Source organism: Helobdella robusta, assembly GCF_000326865.2.
Source record: "Helobdella robusta unplaced genomic scaffold HELROscaffold_4, whole genome shotgun sequence".
Taxonomy (NCBI): Eukaryota; Metazoa; Annelida; class Clitellata; order Rhynchobdellida; family Glossiphoniidae; genus Helobdella; species Helobdella robusta.
This window is the reverse complement of record NW_008704902.1, coordinates 1,433,500-1,447,838: the sequence shown is the minus strand read 5'-3', so window position 1 is coordinate 1,447,838 and position 14,339 is coordinate 1,433,500. Positions and strand designations below refer to the sequence as shown.

At 29.8% G+C, this 14,339-nt stretch overlaps 3 protein-coding genes across 3 annotated transcripts; all 3 read left to right on the top strand.

Annotated features, from left to right (window-relative positions):
- Positions 1 to 5,221: 5,221 nt before the first annotated feature.
- Positions 5,222 to 6,253, top strand: HELRODRAFT_162171 (hypothetical protein; the record flags this gene model as incomplete). The annotated part of the gene is made up of 2 exons (XM_009024455.1): positions 5,222 to 5,445; positions 6,064 to 6,253. 2 exons carry the CDS (start codon positions 5,222 to 5,224, stop codon positions 6,251 to 6,253), a joined length of 414 nt encoding a protein of 137 aa, XP_009022703.1.
- Positions 6,254 to 7,570: 1,317 nt separating this feature from the next.
- Positions 7,571 to 9,955, top strand: HELRODRAFT_188888 (hypothetical protein; the record flags this gene model as incomplete). Its single annotated transcript, XM_009024454.1, has 5 exons — positions 7,571 to 7,632; positions 7,814 to 7,928; positions 8,305 to 8,562; positions 8,786 to 9,035; positions 9,120 to 9,955. 5 exons carry the CDS (start codon positions 7,571 to 7,573, stop codon positions 9,761 to 9,763), a joined length of 1,329 nt encoding a protein of 442 aa, XP_009022702.1. The 3' UTR covers positions 9,764 to 9,955.
- Positions 9,956 to 12,294: 2,339 nt separating this feature from the next.
- Positions 12,295 to 14,081, top strand: HELRODRAFT_162169 (hypothetical protein; the record flags this gene model as incomplete). The annotated part of the gene is made up of 4 exons (XM_009024453.1): positions 12,295 to 12,297; positions 13,343 to 13,450; positions 13,545 to 13,675; positions 13,913 to 14,081. The coding sequence occupies 4 exons, from the start codon at positions 12,295 to 12,297 to the stop codon at positions 14,079 to 14,081; spliced, it is 411 nt and encodes a 136-aa protein (XP_009022701.1).
- Positions 14,082 to 14,339: the final 258 nt, after the last annotated feature.

Sequence of the window (14,339 nt, the reverse complement as noted above, 5' to 3'; positions counted from 1 at the left end):
TTCATCAATAGTGACATTTTCATAAGGAATATATGCATCCTCTAATGTCTTTTCCCACATTTCAAACAATTCTCTTATGGGACTCAATTTGTATTCACTTTTCTTTTGCCTTCGTTTTGATGCATCATCAAACCTCAAAGCACTATTTATTTGTTTGAATCTATCCCTTGGCATGGCTTCATTGAATAATGTGCGTCCCCGCTTTTTGTTCCAAAGTTCATTGACAGCTTCATTTTTTGCTTTGTGTACTCCAGAAAGAATAAGCAATCCAATATAGCAAAAAAATTCTTTTTTATCTAACTCCTTCCAATTACTCATCTGTTTCTCTTCTCCTTCCTTATTCGTCCATTTCAAAATGTTTTCAACTATATTATCTCTAAAAAATAGATGAAATGAAGAAATAGGACTGTCTACATTTTTTCTAGCAAATCTTGTTGGACCGGGTTTCCCGTGAATTACATTCATCATACCACGCCTTCCACATTTGTTGTAAACTGGTTCATTTTGCCAGACTATGTTTCCACATTTAGATACAAATGTTTTGCTTTTTTCATTATCATTGCTTTCATCGGAAGAGCCTAGATCTGAATTAGAGCTGTCATTTTGTACATCTGAAAGTATTATTATATATTCATATTATTGTTATTTGATACATTTGAAAAATTGTATTTTTTATCAATCTTATCTTACTTGAACTCTGAAGTGTATATTTTATTTCATCATCATCGTCGGCGCTGTCTTCAACGAGAAAAGGTTCATTTCCTTTTTCGTCAGTAAATTCTACATCCGAATAATCAGTAATCTCTTCATGCTCACTAATACTCTCTTCGTCACTAGAATTATCAATTGTTTGGCTTGCTCTAAAGTAAATCTTTCAGAATACGCCATTTTAGCTGATTGTTTGAAAAAAAAGTGTTGAACTGCTTATTGCCAAAGATTTGAAAAGTTTGACATTAATTTTTTATAGTTGATGATAATACAATCGAATAAAAATAGTAACATAAAATTTAATTGTTCTCCATTACATTCATAAAGTTTTAAATATTTAAAAAAGTGTATTTAATTTGGGGGAAAAAATCAACCCCAATCGTCCTAGGTGCTATATGCATTCAAAACTGCCCTCTAGCGTTATTTTTTTATCAAATTTTAGTTTTAAAATAAGAGAAGAGATGATTTTAGGAAAAGTCATAAAAAGAGAGCCCAAGCTTTTGCGCAGTTTTCTTTTTTCATGCTTAGAAAGTAGCTCTGGGGTAGAAATCTACCCCAGCCGTCATCGCAGGGTTAAACACACATCTAAAAAAACAATTATTTAAAAAAATATATATGTTGGTTAATAAATTTACAAAAATTTTTCAGAAAAGTTTTTTTAATAATAATAATTAAAAATAGTAGTTAAAAAGTAGTATATATATATATATATATACATACATACATATATATATACATATATATTATCCTTTAAAGACAGAACTTTTCATAATTAACAAATTTTTCAGTTTATTTTTAAAAAGATGCAAAGAGTTACAATCTTTTATTTCTTGTGGAATCGTCTCCCATATTCCTGGGCCGGTGTGTTTCAAATTCATGCAAAGTACTTTAATTCTGGCTGGTGGAGCATAGAAGGTGACGTGTGGCGTGTAGTTCTTGCTTGAATGGATGTTCCAAGTGAAAAAGTCTAAAAAATGCCGGTAATTGCTCTTTTGGAGATGAATGTCAGGACTGTTTCCCCAAATTACGTTGCAGTAGATAAGGTGAGGAAAAATTAACGAATATTGCAGATCAGTTGTTGTAGGTTTATTTAATTTATTTCTAATTTTGCTTATAACACCAAGGGTTTTACATATTCTTTTAGACCAAGTATCTCTATGTGAATATCCCATTAAAGATTGTCCTTGATTGTTACTCCAAGGAATTTTGTGCTGGTTGAGAGAGGAATAGAAATATTGTTCATTTTTATGTCTAGGTCAGGTATAATATTTATTAAAATTTTTGGGCCAAAAATAATGTAACTACATTTGGAATAATTTACTATTAATTTATTTTTGATAAATCAGGTTGATATATTTTGAAAACTGTCATTGATACATTCTACATCTTTCAATGGGTCTTTAGTTGAGAATAAGATGTCAGTGTCATCTGCATATAGAAAGTGATTTGCATCAGTTGTATGTTGAAAATCATCCATCAAGATTATGAATAGAAGAGGACCCAAATTGATCCTTGTGGCACGCCTGATCTAACGTTAAGTTTTGTTGAGGAGTGACTTTTTATTGCCACATACTGATCTCTGTTCTCTAAATACCTGTTGAACCATGCACTCACTTTTCCTCTTATTCCATATGAATTTAATTTTTTAATCGGTATATTGTGGTTGATGACGTCAAAGGCCTTTGAGAGGTCTATGAATACACCTACAGTTAGTATTTTTTCATTAAGATTATTCATAACATTTTGTGCTAATTGCAGCACAGCTTGTTCAGTTGAATGCAGTGCTAAGCCATATTGATTATCATTTAATAATTTATTAATAGACAGAAATGAAGTGACTCTGACAAAAATAATTTTTTCTAGTACTTTGGAAAGTGGAGAAAGTAGAGATATTGGTCGGTAATTACTTGTCTCTAATTTGCTTCCCATTTTTGTGAATTGGAACTACTCTAGATGTTTTGAAGCATTGTGGAAATATTCCTTGGGCGATGGAAAGATTGTAAATATGAGTGATTGGGATGACAATTTCTGGAATAATTTGTTTAAGTAAATAGTTACTTAAAGTATCATCTGATATGCTTTTTTGTTGTTTAAGTTTTGAACAATGTACATTACTTCTTCTTCATTAGTGGAATTCATATACATTGATTTGCAGATTGCACTATTTATTTTTAATTTATCTTCAGTAACCATTTGATTTTCTAACGGCTTCTCTGTGACATTGATGAATTATTCATTGAAAAGATTACTTATTTCCTCTGGGCTTTCGATGATTTTGTCGTCAACTTTTAGCTTATTAATTTCATTAATGTTTTGTATTTTATTTATTATACCGTTATTTATTTCCCATTTTGTTTGGAGCAACTTTTTGCCTTTTCAAATTTTTGTTAAAAATAATTTTTTTCTGCTTTTCTCTTTACTGATGTAAATTAATTTTTAAACTTTTTATATTTTTCAACATTAGCGGTGTTTGGTTCAGCGACTGTTATTTTATACAGTCGATTCTGTTTTTTTGATAATTTTATTATTTCATCAGATACCCATGCTTTTTTATATTTTTGTTTCTGCCAGTGCAAAGGTGCGTGTGTGTCAAGAGTTTTACTAAGTATATTATAGAAATTCAGGCATGCTGTTTCTATATTCTCGTTTTTCACTGAATGCCAATTTTGAAGTGAAAGGGCTTTTTTAATAAAGAAAATGAATGTTTTATTAATTTTTCTACTTAAAATTTGGTCGTACATTGAAAGCAGTTTTAAAAATTTTCTTTGATTACATAAACTGGAAAATGGTCAAAAAAGTCTGAGACTTTCACATTTTCCATTTATCATCTTTTTCTAGATTTAATTAATGCATCTAGCTAGCTAGATCGCTGGTATTTTTTTGCAATTCTAATACCTTTGCTAGGGAAATTATATAAAGATAAATTGAATGCAATTAAAGCGAACCATTATTAAAATAATGAAAAGTTAAATAAATTAATATTGCAATTTAATTAGTATAAAATTTAAAAACGGAGAGATAGAAATAAAACATAAGTTAGTCGAATGTAAAGAATTATTGTTAAAAATGGACAAGTATGGAAAGCTTGTGGAAAATTACTAAAAATTTATTTATTAAATATGTTTAGATATATATATTATAAAATCACAGAAAATATTAACTATGCACTATCAAATAATGAAGTCAGCAACACCGTGACATTAGTCTTATGACGAATGGTCACATGGTCACCATTCACAGGTATCTCATTTTTAGGAGCCGACTCGTATATATATAATTGCAATAGAAGTTTCAATCCCCTAGATGACGACGCGTAAACAATTTTGTTCCTTTAAAAATGGCCGATATAAAGAAATGTAAACAACAACATCGTTATAAATAATTGATTACAATTGATGAATGTGATTTTTAGTGATGGTAATTTTGAAATAGTTGAGAAAAAAAACATTCTCAACACGTTTTCATTACAAAGCCTCATTATTTCTATTATTCCGATATTATTTCTAACCATTCCATATGAAGTGTAAACCTGAATTCTGAATGGGAGGTGGAGGGTCTAAGAAGAAAAGTATTTCGACAAAAAATATTTAATAACCATTTAATAAATTAATTTTTTAGATCTTTTTATTAAAATTAATTTATTAGTTCATTTTATTAAAAAAAAAGTATTTTTTTAATTATACATAAATTACTACAATCGATTTGATCGCATAAGAAGTGGGCTATGTGGCTATGTTAAACAGACCTGACATCTGCGTGCATCATCTGATATCGTTGAAATTTGAATTTATTTGGAATATCATTAAATTTATGTTTGAATAATAATTAATCACATTAATCACTCGATATATTAAATATTGATATTTTAATTAAACCGATATTAACAAACTTGTTTAACAACTTACATTTCAGAATCGGGAAACGAAAAAGGTTGCTGAATAATTTTTTAATAAATGCTAATTTAAACTAATTCATCTATATTTTAATAATAAAAAAACACATGCTGCATACGATCGTGAACATATCTAAGTTCACAACCTGCTTATACAAATAAAATCAAAATTTATTATATTCCCAAAATTTAAAAACTAAAATCGCAAACAACTGCACTTCACTGCACTGTTACAGTTAATATTTGTTTGGTTGGTTGGTTGGCTGATTGGTTGGATGGTTGGTTGGTTGATTGATTGAGTGTTTGTTTGATTGATTTGATTGATTGATTGATTGATTGATTGATTGATTGATCGATCGATCGATCGATCGATCGATCGATCGATCGATCGATTGATTGATTGGTTGGTAGGTTGGTTGGTTGGTTGGTTGGTTGGTTGATTGATTGATTGATTTGTTTGTTTGTTGTCCTTTTGTTTATTTAGGTGACAACAAGAAAAGTGAAAGTAGAGAAGGTGTTGGAGAAGAAAAAGAAGGAGGAGAAGAAGGAGGAGGAGGAGGAGGAAAAGAAAGAAGAGAAAGAGGAAAAGAAGGAAAAGGAAAAGGAAGAAAAGAAGCACGAATGACCGGTGCTGATTGCGATTTAGGAGTGAACCAGATGGAAATTGAATTGATCGTCAACTTTAACAAGTACTTTACTGGATTTCTGGTGGAAGTGCCAACGAACAGGATATCAGAATCGACGAGGGAGACGCTGATGGGAAATATCAGATCCAGCAACAAAAACAAACTCTTTTATGTACGTCCCTTCCGCGAACTGTCAGCAAGACGTTGTGGGGTCGACAAGTCGGTTCTACCTTTCTTGTTCCCTTTTATTAGTTTAAGTAACTGATCTCAAACTATTTCTTCGCTAACGTTTTCAATGATGATTCTTATTTGTACAAATTTTTATTTAATTTTTTTTTGTTGGTTCTCATTGTTCTGTTTTAATAAATATATAAATTAAATTTATAATAAAACCAAAATATTTCGTTAATCACATTAATGATAAATAACTTTATTCAAAAATCCTTTCAAAGATTTTATTTATAAAAATTGATAAAAAAACATCTAGATCATAACATGCCAGCCTATTTTTTTCACATGGTCAACACAAATTTTTCATATTCATCCACTTTTCAGTAATCACTTTAGAGGTCAAGACTACTCAAGACCATTGTAAGCTTTTTACTTTAATATACGACATTCAGAAAAAATATATTTTGACTTTTATAAATTTGTTATTACATTAAAGTATTGTAACTGATGTTGATATATCTGGGAAAAATCATCACTTACGTATTCTACAACTTTTACATTGATAAACCATTAATTTACAATAAAATATTATATCGATATATCGATTATTACAAATATTTTTTCGTCTTGGTCAATATGAATTGTAAAATTGGCTACACCTGACAGAATACAAAGAGTCTTCACGTCAAATGCTGGGCAACAGGCGTACTGTTCAGTACCATGGTGCGATGATGTCATGATAAATCTTTTCATACACAAGCTATTTGTAACGTTTTGTTGTTGCGATATTTTGCTAGAAATATACAATTTAAAGATGTGCTTAACTATTTCTGCGCACCAAGGAAATCCCAAATAACAAAACATCAACACTGGCAGAAAATAGTAAAAAGAATAAAATTTATAAAAAAATTGCAGTAAAATACATAAAAATGGTATATTATTTATAATTATTTAATATTGGAAACTAATTGTATTTAAAATTAGCAGTCCCTGTGCCTGCATGTATTGTGAGTAGAGACCAGAGCAGTCAACCGTCACGGCATGCCATCCGAATCCGACATTCTTCTACCACGTTTTGAAACATTATTATCATTTACAACAAACATTTTTTAATCATTTTTCATCATCTTTCATCGTTAATTATTTTACAATTTGCAGTCTTTTCGTAATAAAATAAATTTTCTTTTTGGTTTAAACACCAGTTGAATGTTAAATAGAATAAATCTTTCATTAAAAAAACCTTCACTTTTAATGCCACGTTGTGTTCATTTTCTGTACCTGGATACATATAGAATACATATGAATATATATTGCTAGGGTAATAATTAATTTTTAACGAAAATATATAAAATGTATAGTTTTAATAAAAATTATTATTGTTATAATTACTATTTTTCCTTTTATTATCATAAACAATAATAATAATAAATATGTAAGAATATTAGTATTAACAAGTAGCAAGCCTATAAAATCCCTAATTCGTGTCGTGGTTTTTGCATGAAACACGCGGAAATACATATAAGGTAAGGTTAATGTATAACACCATATGCTACATTTCAATATTTTTGTATAATAATTATTCAGTATGTGTGCTATATTAATCTGACGAGTTCTCTCCTCTCTCTCCTGTGTGTGTGTGTGTGTGTGTGTGTGTGTGTGTGTGTGTGTGTTTGAATGCGTGTACTTTTGTGTGTGTACCTACATGTGTTACGCTGGCTTGTCGCATTGAATGTCGCTAAGCAACTGCATTATCTCTACCTGAAGGAAACACTGGAGCTGTTAGTTTTAGAGATTTTCAATTTTTAAATATTCCTTTTTCTTTTGTAAAATTATGAAATACAATTTGGTAAAATAATTTGTTGATGACATTTTAAGATGTTCCATTGCAGTAGCTGCATAGAGACAACTTTGTTATACATTTTTGTATAAGATTACAAGTTGGTTAATCATATTAACAAAGGTTTTTACATTTGGTTTAATTTTAAAAAATTACCATACGATGAAAATAAATTTTAGCTATCATTAAAAATTTGTAAATTTTGCAAAATCTGTCACATAATTTTATTAACTTAATTATATCCTATAAAAAAAAAAAAATTCTTGAATAAATCGCGTTATTTTTTGTTCGTTCAATCGCAAGGAGTAACAGAAAAACAAAGTGGTCTACGAAAAGATGGCTGAAATAGTAACGAAAGCCAGGGATACGATGGATAAGCTGAGGAATCCAAGAAGCAGGTCAGTCAGAAATTTAACTATTTTATCCATCCATCCACCCATCCATCCATCCACTCATCCATCCGTTCGTCCGTCCATCCAATCATCCATTCATCCATCTATCCATTCATCCACCCATCCATCCATCCATCTATCTATCTCATTACTCGATCACCACTGATACACTTTTTTTTGTGTACAGATATCAAGTCGTAAACAAATTAGATACCGAGGAAATAAACCGTCTAAAAGCGAGGTATGCTTACATTAAAAGGAAGGAATTTCTATTTGAACTAATCAGTAGATTTGATAACAAGGTTCAACATTTAAAATTTTATAAAATTATTTCAAAAATTTTTCTTTATCAACATTTTATATAACTAAAATATATAAAAACAAGGAAAAGTTCATCATTCCTATATAAGTCAAAATTTTGTTGAAACCATTGAAATGAAAATTATGTATAATCTCCGCTATAAAAAAAACAAAACATAATTAATGTAGATTTTAAAATAAAGTAAGTAATAAAGTAAGAAATAACTCTCTGATGAATCTTTCTACAATTTGCACAGTTAGTAATAATAAGAACAGCAGTTGCTATCGAGGCGATTTGACGGTGGCAGTAGTGCTGTTTCATAAACTTCACGCGCATTACAACCCTAGTGAATTAGTGACCTTGACCTGACCTCACAGAAAACATCAGACCGAGAGGAGAGACGAAGTAATTGGAGCGCCAGTCCGTGTTCTGAACTGAACTTCCAAGCGAACGACGATGAGGGGCGGCGGGAGAAGGAGGAAGGCATGGAGGAGGAGGAGGACGATCAGCAGCAGGAATCCGTCGACATGGGAGATTATGAAAATCGTATCAAACCGTCACCGAACTATTGGTACATTCTCGATGGAAGAAATTTGGCGGAGAAAATAATCTACTACCGCACGTACAGACTGCAAGTCAGTTTTGCTTTTTTTAAATTATCGATGTGTTTTTCAGTGATGAAGAACATTTGAATACAAATTTTCAATTAAAAAAGTTTTAAGTTAAATTAAATGCTCGAACTTCCTGCCTTTCATTGCTCTGATAGGTTAGTAATTCTAAAATATATTTGTTTATAGTATTGATTTTTTTTTTTTTTAGCAAGAAATATATTAAATTATTAGTTGCAATTATCTCCAGAGCACCACAGAACTTGAATCGACCCTTATCAACTACAAAAGACCAACAACTCCAGCTAACCTCGCAGTACCAACTTTAGTCACTCAAGCGATATTGGAGCCAGCGCTGATAAAACCAGTTGTCTTACCTGTCACAAACAACAACAACGTTCAACAATCAGTGATTCAACCTGGAAGCAAATCAGCCAAGCCGAACAGACAACTGGCTGTTCAAGTTGGTCCGAGGCCCAAGACTGGACCATCTGCCGTCAGTAAGTGCAATGCTTTGCTCCCATATGATGATGGTTCTCGTTGGAAATTTCTTCATAAATATTTTTGTGTTTTTTGCACAACAGATGGCAAAGGGCCAAACAAAATAACTTTCAACAACAAAGCCTTCGATGAGTCAGAATTGAGAGCGGAATCAGTAAATAAAGTAGAAAATGAAAAAATTAAAGTCACAGAAGAGCAAACTGTAAAAGAGGCTTTTGTTAGAAACAAAAAAAAAAAAAAGAAAAAACAAAAATCTGAAAATCAGCAGATTCAGCAAAGTCAACAGAATGAAAATGTAATTGATGAGACGAAGGAAGAAGAAGAAACATTGCTCAATGAAACTGCGGCAGTTAAACAAACAAAGGAAGAAATTGTTGAAAAAACAAATATTCAGGAAGAGAAAGAAATTTGCGAAGAAAAAGAAATTCATGACAAAAAAGAAATTCATAGAGAAAAAGAAATACACGAAGAGAAAGAAGCGATATCAAGATCCAGCGACAGCAGCTTCAGTGACACTAAACGGCGAGCAAAATTAACTAGAGAAGGACTGGAGAAAGATGCAGTGATAGCAAAACTGGACAAGAGAATTGAAAAAGATTTGAAAGCATTGCAAGGCATACAAGATGACGGTGACGACAATGATGGAGGTCTGGATGATGATGCCTTTAACGACATACTACAAGGAAATATTAACAAGGAACTGGACGAATTTCTAAAAATACATTAACCTGCTCAATAATTTTCACAACGTATTATTGATTTGTGAAAGATATTTTTGATGCTCTTCTTAAAACAATTTTGTTTCTTCACTTAATTAAACTAAAAAATAAAAATTGCAAATGCTTTGCATTGGTAAAATTTTGTGATATGGTTATACCAAAAAACCAATTTTATGTAAAATAAGGTTCATTTATAAGGTTTACGGGGTGGATGTTTTTAAATACATAAACAAAACTTTGATTCTTTTACAATATAAATTTGCGCCGTAAATTCAACATTTTTGTTAACCCAAGCGCTTTGCTCTATTTAAAAAGTTGGCCCCACGTTTTAGCTTCTTTTTCGTAAAGCGTGAATTGTTTCATCAAAATGCATTTACCTTGCATGATTGTCAAGATCGAAAAGAAATCCAAGACATTTTTTCAGTTCATTAAATTTAACTGACCACAAAGTTCACTGCAAAAAACTTACTTTAGTTTGTTGCTTAATCTAATTGTTAGTATTTTTAAGAAACAAAGTGATGTTCGGCGATCAGCGCTCGTAGTAATGTTGTTCTACTGAGGGCGCGTGTCATGCTGTCGTACACGAGAAAGCCGAGGATAAATATCAATTGAACGCCTGCTCTTACATATTCTTGTAGTTTCGTTGCAACTTGATGAAATGAAAGTACTTCAGACAAGCAAGTGTCAGTTAAGGTTACCGCATTTTTTAATACCAATTTTCAGCTCTGTAATTTTTAACTGTGGAAATAAATTTGTTCAAATATTCATAGACACTAAATTTTTCAGTTTTCACGTCCAATTACAGGCATAGGCTATTTAATTTAATTCAGAAAAAAATATCTCAAACCGACGCGTGAGTCATCTTGAAGACGACACGCACACAAGTGCACATTCATCTCATATTCTTCTCATCTCACGAAGCCTTGCAAATATTTTACATTCACTACATTTCTTATTCACTACATTCAAAGGATAAAATAGATAATCAAAATTCAAAATTGTACATATACATAAATAAATAAATATATATATATATATATATATATATAGGTCTCATTTTAATATATACATATATTTATTTATATATTTATAATAATTTAGTAATATTTATGAATCACAATTTTTGAAATCCTCGGTTAAAGTTAAACATAAAATGAATTCACAATTGGCCGTTTGAAACTCAAGTTAAGAGACAATATGCATCTCACGTAGCGCAAGAATGCGAGGATGTATTACGTAAAGATGAACTTCTGAAATTTTTATGTAGCCCAATTTGTACGATATGGATCATTGAATAAAAATTCTTCTATTTACGCGATGAAATTTAGAAACGGCGTAAGAAAATTAAACAGTTGGAAGCATGAATTAATGAGTAACAAAACAATACTGTTATTAAATTGTTCAAATTATTGCCGAATTACAAACATGCAAAATTACATACACATACAAAATATATAGTATTAGCGCATTTATAAAGCGCTTTTTAAAAGTTTCTTCATAGTCTGACATAAATGTATATATTTATTTATATGTATGAGTGTGTGTGAGTGTGAGTGTGTGTCTGTGTTTGTAATGAATGGAAAAAAATTCAGACGTTTGTAATTTTGTATATTTATTTAAAACATGTGTTCAAATTCTGTAGTATTTTCTTGGCTCTATGTTTTATCATTTTTATGTGTTTGATTTTGTTTTTATGTACATATATGTGTCTATATGTTCTTGTAAGTTTGTATATGTTTGTATGTCTTTGTATATAGTGATACAAATATATGACATATAATTGTGTGTTTTTCAATGTTTGTATAATCATACACGCTTGTATATGATGGTTGTACGCTTTTTAGTATCATATATGTTTGGTTATGGACATACACATGTGTATACCCACAGACGTTTTTATGCTCATTGCTCATCATATATGCTTGCGATTATATATTTTTTGCATGTTCTTCATATGGTTTCACGTTCCTCATATTTTTATATATTTACTAATGTATAAACGTTCACATGGGCATACATGTTCATATATATATATATATATATATATATATATATATATATATATATATATATATATACATGTTTGTATGAATTATATGGATGTTTTCAAAAGGAGCTTGCATCGTTTCATAAGCAGCAGCCTTTGTGGAGTATGTTCACATTCCATCTTAGGAAGATGCTAGGCATTACATAGGATTATTAATATGAAATTGCTCTTTCTGTTGTACGATTTTCCTTTTGAAGAGCCTTTTTCCAGTCTATAGTGTTTTCGTTTTTAATTTGTAAAGTTCTGACATCAATGAATCAGTGTTGTGTTGTACCTAATTGTATGAAATTGTATGGAGTTGTGTTGTATGGTATGGTATGGTATGGATGCTGAATAGGTATATTAATAAGTAGAAAAGGAACCAATCATTTTGTTGGAATATTTTCTATTATTATTCTGTAACATATTTAAACATTCTTCCGTCTTGAACATTGCTTTTCTATTGCAAAATTGCTGCTTGTTTTATAATCTTCAACCTCTAGTCAAACAACCATGGTTAGTATTATTTTATTATTTATTCTTAACGTTTAAGTTTCATACAATTTTTGAATTTGGATAATATTTTTATATATTAGAAGTTAAATTATTTGATGGTTAGCGCCCTAAAAAATTTAATCTATGCTGCTAATATTGGAGAGAAAAAACGCGTCCGACCTCCATTACATTGCAGATAAAGTTTTTCTATGATTTATCTTAGTTAAATAAGTCGTATAATCGATTATTTTATATTTCGATCTAAGAAAACTTTCTAAAATGGTTATCTTAGTTTTGCTTTCATTTGATTTGTTTGCTTTAATAATCTGCTACCATATTTTTCGTTTTCATAGAACTTTTTTGTCTGAAAAATATTGGGTGGGTAGTCAAGCCTTTTAAAATTTAAATTTTTAATAAAAAATAAACTAGCTTTTAATTGAATTGCTCAAATTTATTAATTTAACTTCAGCCTTTATTTATGAGTAAATTTATAATGAAAAAAACTGATTAACTGAATTCTTTTGTAGTATCATAGTTTTCATTAGATTGAGTTAGTTTGAATTTGAACAGAGGATAAGAATACTAAAATAAAATTATCAACAAATTAGTTGCAAACAAAATTAATAGAAAATAATGATCTTCAAAAAGGAAAATTGCTTTTTGTGTAGTAGCAGATCAGATTTTCTTTATATAGCTAAATCAAAAATTATCCAACATTTCACTTATTAAGAATTAAGTTATTTATGAGATAGAATTTTTTTTTGACAAAGTCAATTAAATAATACATTTCTTTTTTTGTATTATTTGTATTATAACTAAAGGATTAAAAGGAAACTTTAAAATCGGCAGGCCATATATGAAATGTTTTTAAAATATTTCACCTAACAAATATAGATAAGTAATATATGTGTTTCTGTTGAAAGTTGTCTTATGATTGTTAAATATTGATTTTTGCCTATTTATTGTTTCCATTTTTATAGAAAACTGTTTCCGGTAAAGATTTTTTAACAAGTTTTTGAAAATTTAGTTAATTTTATTAAATTTTAATGACTTTGTTTTTCATTAGTCTTCAGGAGTTTCTGTCAATCAGGATTGTGTTACAGTCTTTAATGAAATTAAACTAGGACACAAATTTCGCTATGTTATATATTCGCTGAATGATGACCTAACTCAAGTAAGAGTACTAAAGAAAGCACCCCCAGGCAAGTGATTTTGTTTTTGTCCAGTTCATGCGCAAATGTATTAAATGATTCTTCTATTTTCCAGAGTGCACCTATGATGATTTTGTGGATGATTTGAAAGAAGCTGAGTCATCAAGACAGTGTAGATATGGAGTATTTGATGCACAATATCAATTGAATGATGGCCAACAAAGAAACAAATTGGTCTTTTTCTTATGGTAATTTTAACAATGCAAATAATATGCCGATATCTTATTGAACACAAACTTTGTTAAGTAAATTTTTAATTTATTGAAGTTTTAAGCTAACATAATGATTTGAAAAGTTTGTGGTAATAGTTTAGCTTCAGTATATCTGCCTATTATGGATGTATAATAATTATATAATGTATTTTGTGTTATTGTTTAACAAATTTATTTGTTATGTCTATTATAAATGCTTATATTTTATTTAAGGAGTCCAGAAAACGCTACAATAAAACAAAAGATGGTCTACACAAGTAGCAAAGTAGCCTTAAGAAAGGGTCTAGTTGGAGTAGGCAAGGAAATCCAAGCTTGTGATTACGGTGATTTGGCTTGGTCAAATGTCATGGAAACTCTACTAAGAACGGAAGTGGCTCAATGAGATTTTTATGTACTTACTTCATTTTTCTTAAGTTATTAAAATTTTCATTGACTTTACTTGATATTTAAAATTATTGTTAAGTATTATTAATTCGTTTATTACTTTGTATTCATTATACTTTAAGACATCTCTTGTTTATATATATATGTAGGAATTCTAAGGATGTACTTTTTTTAGTTTGTTATTGTAGACCAACGATAATCTATTTAAATCTCATTCATGGATCATTGAAAAAAGTTCGTTTTAAAATATGCGTTT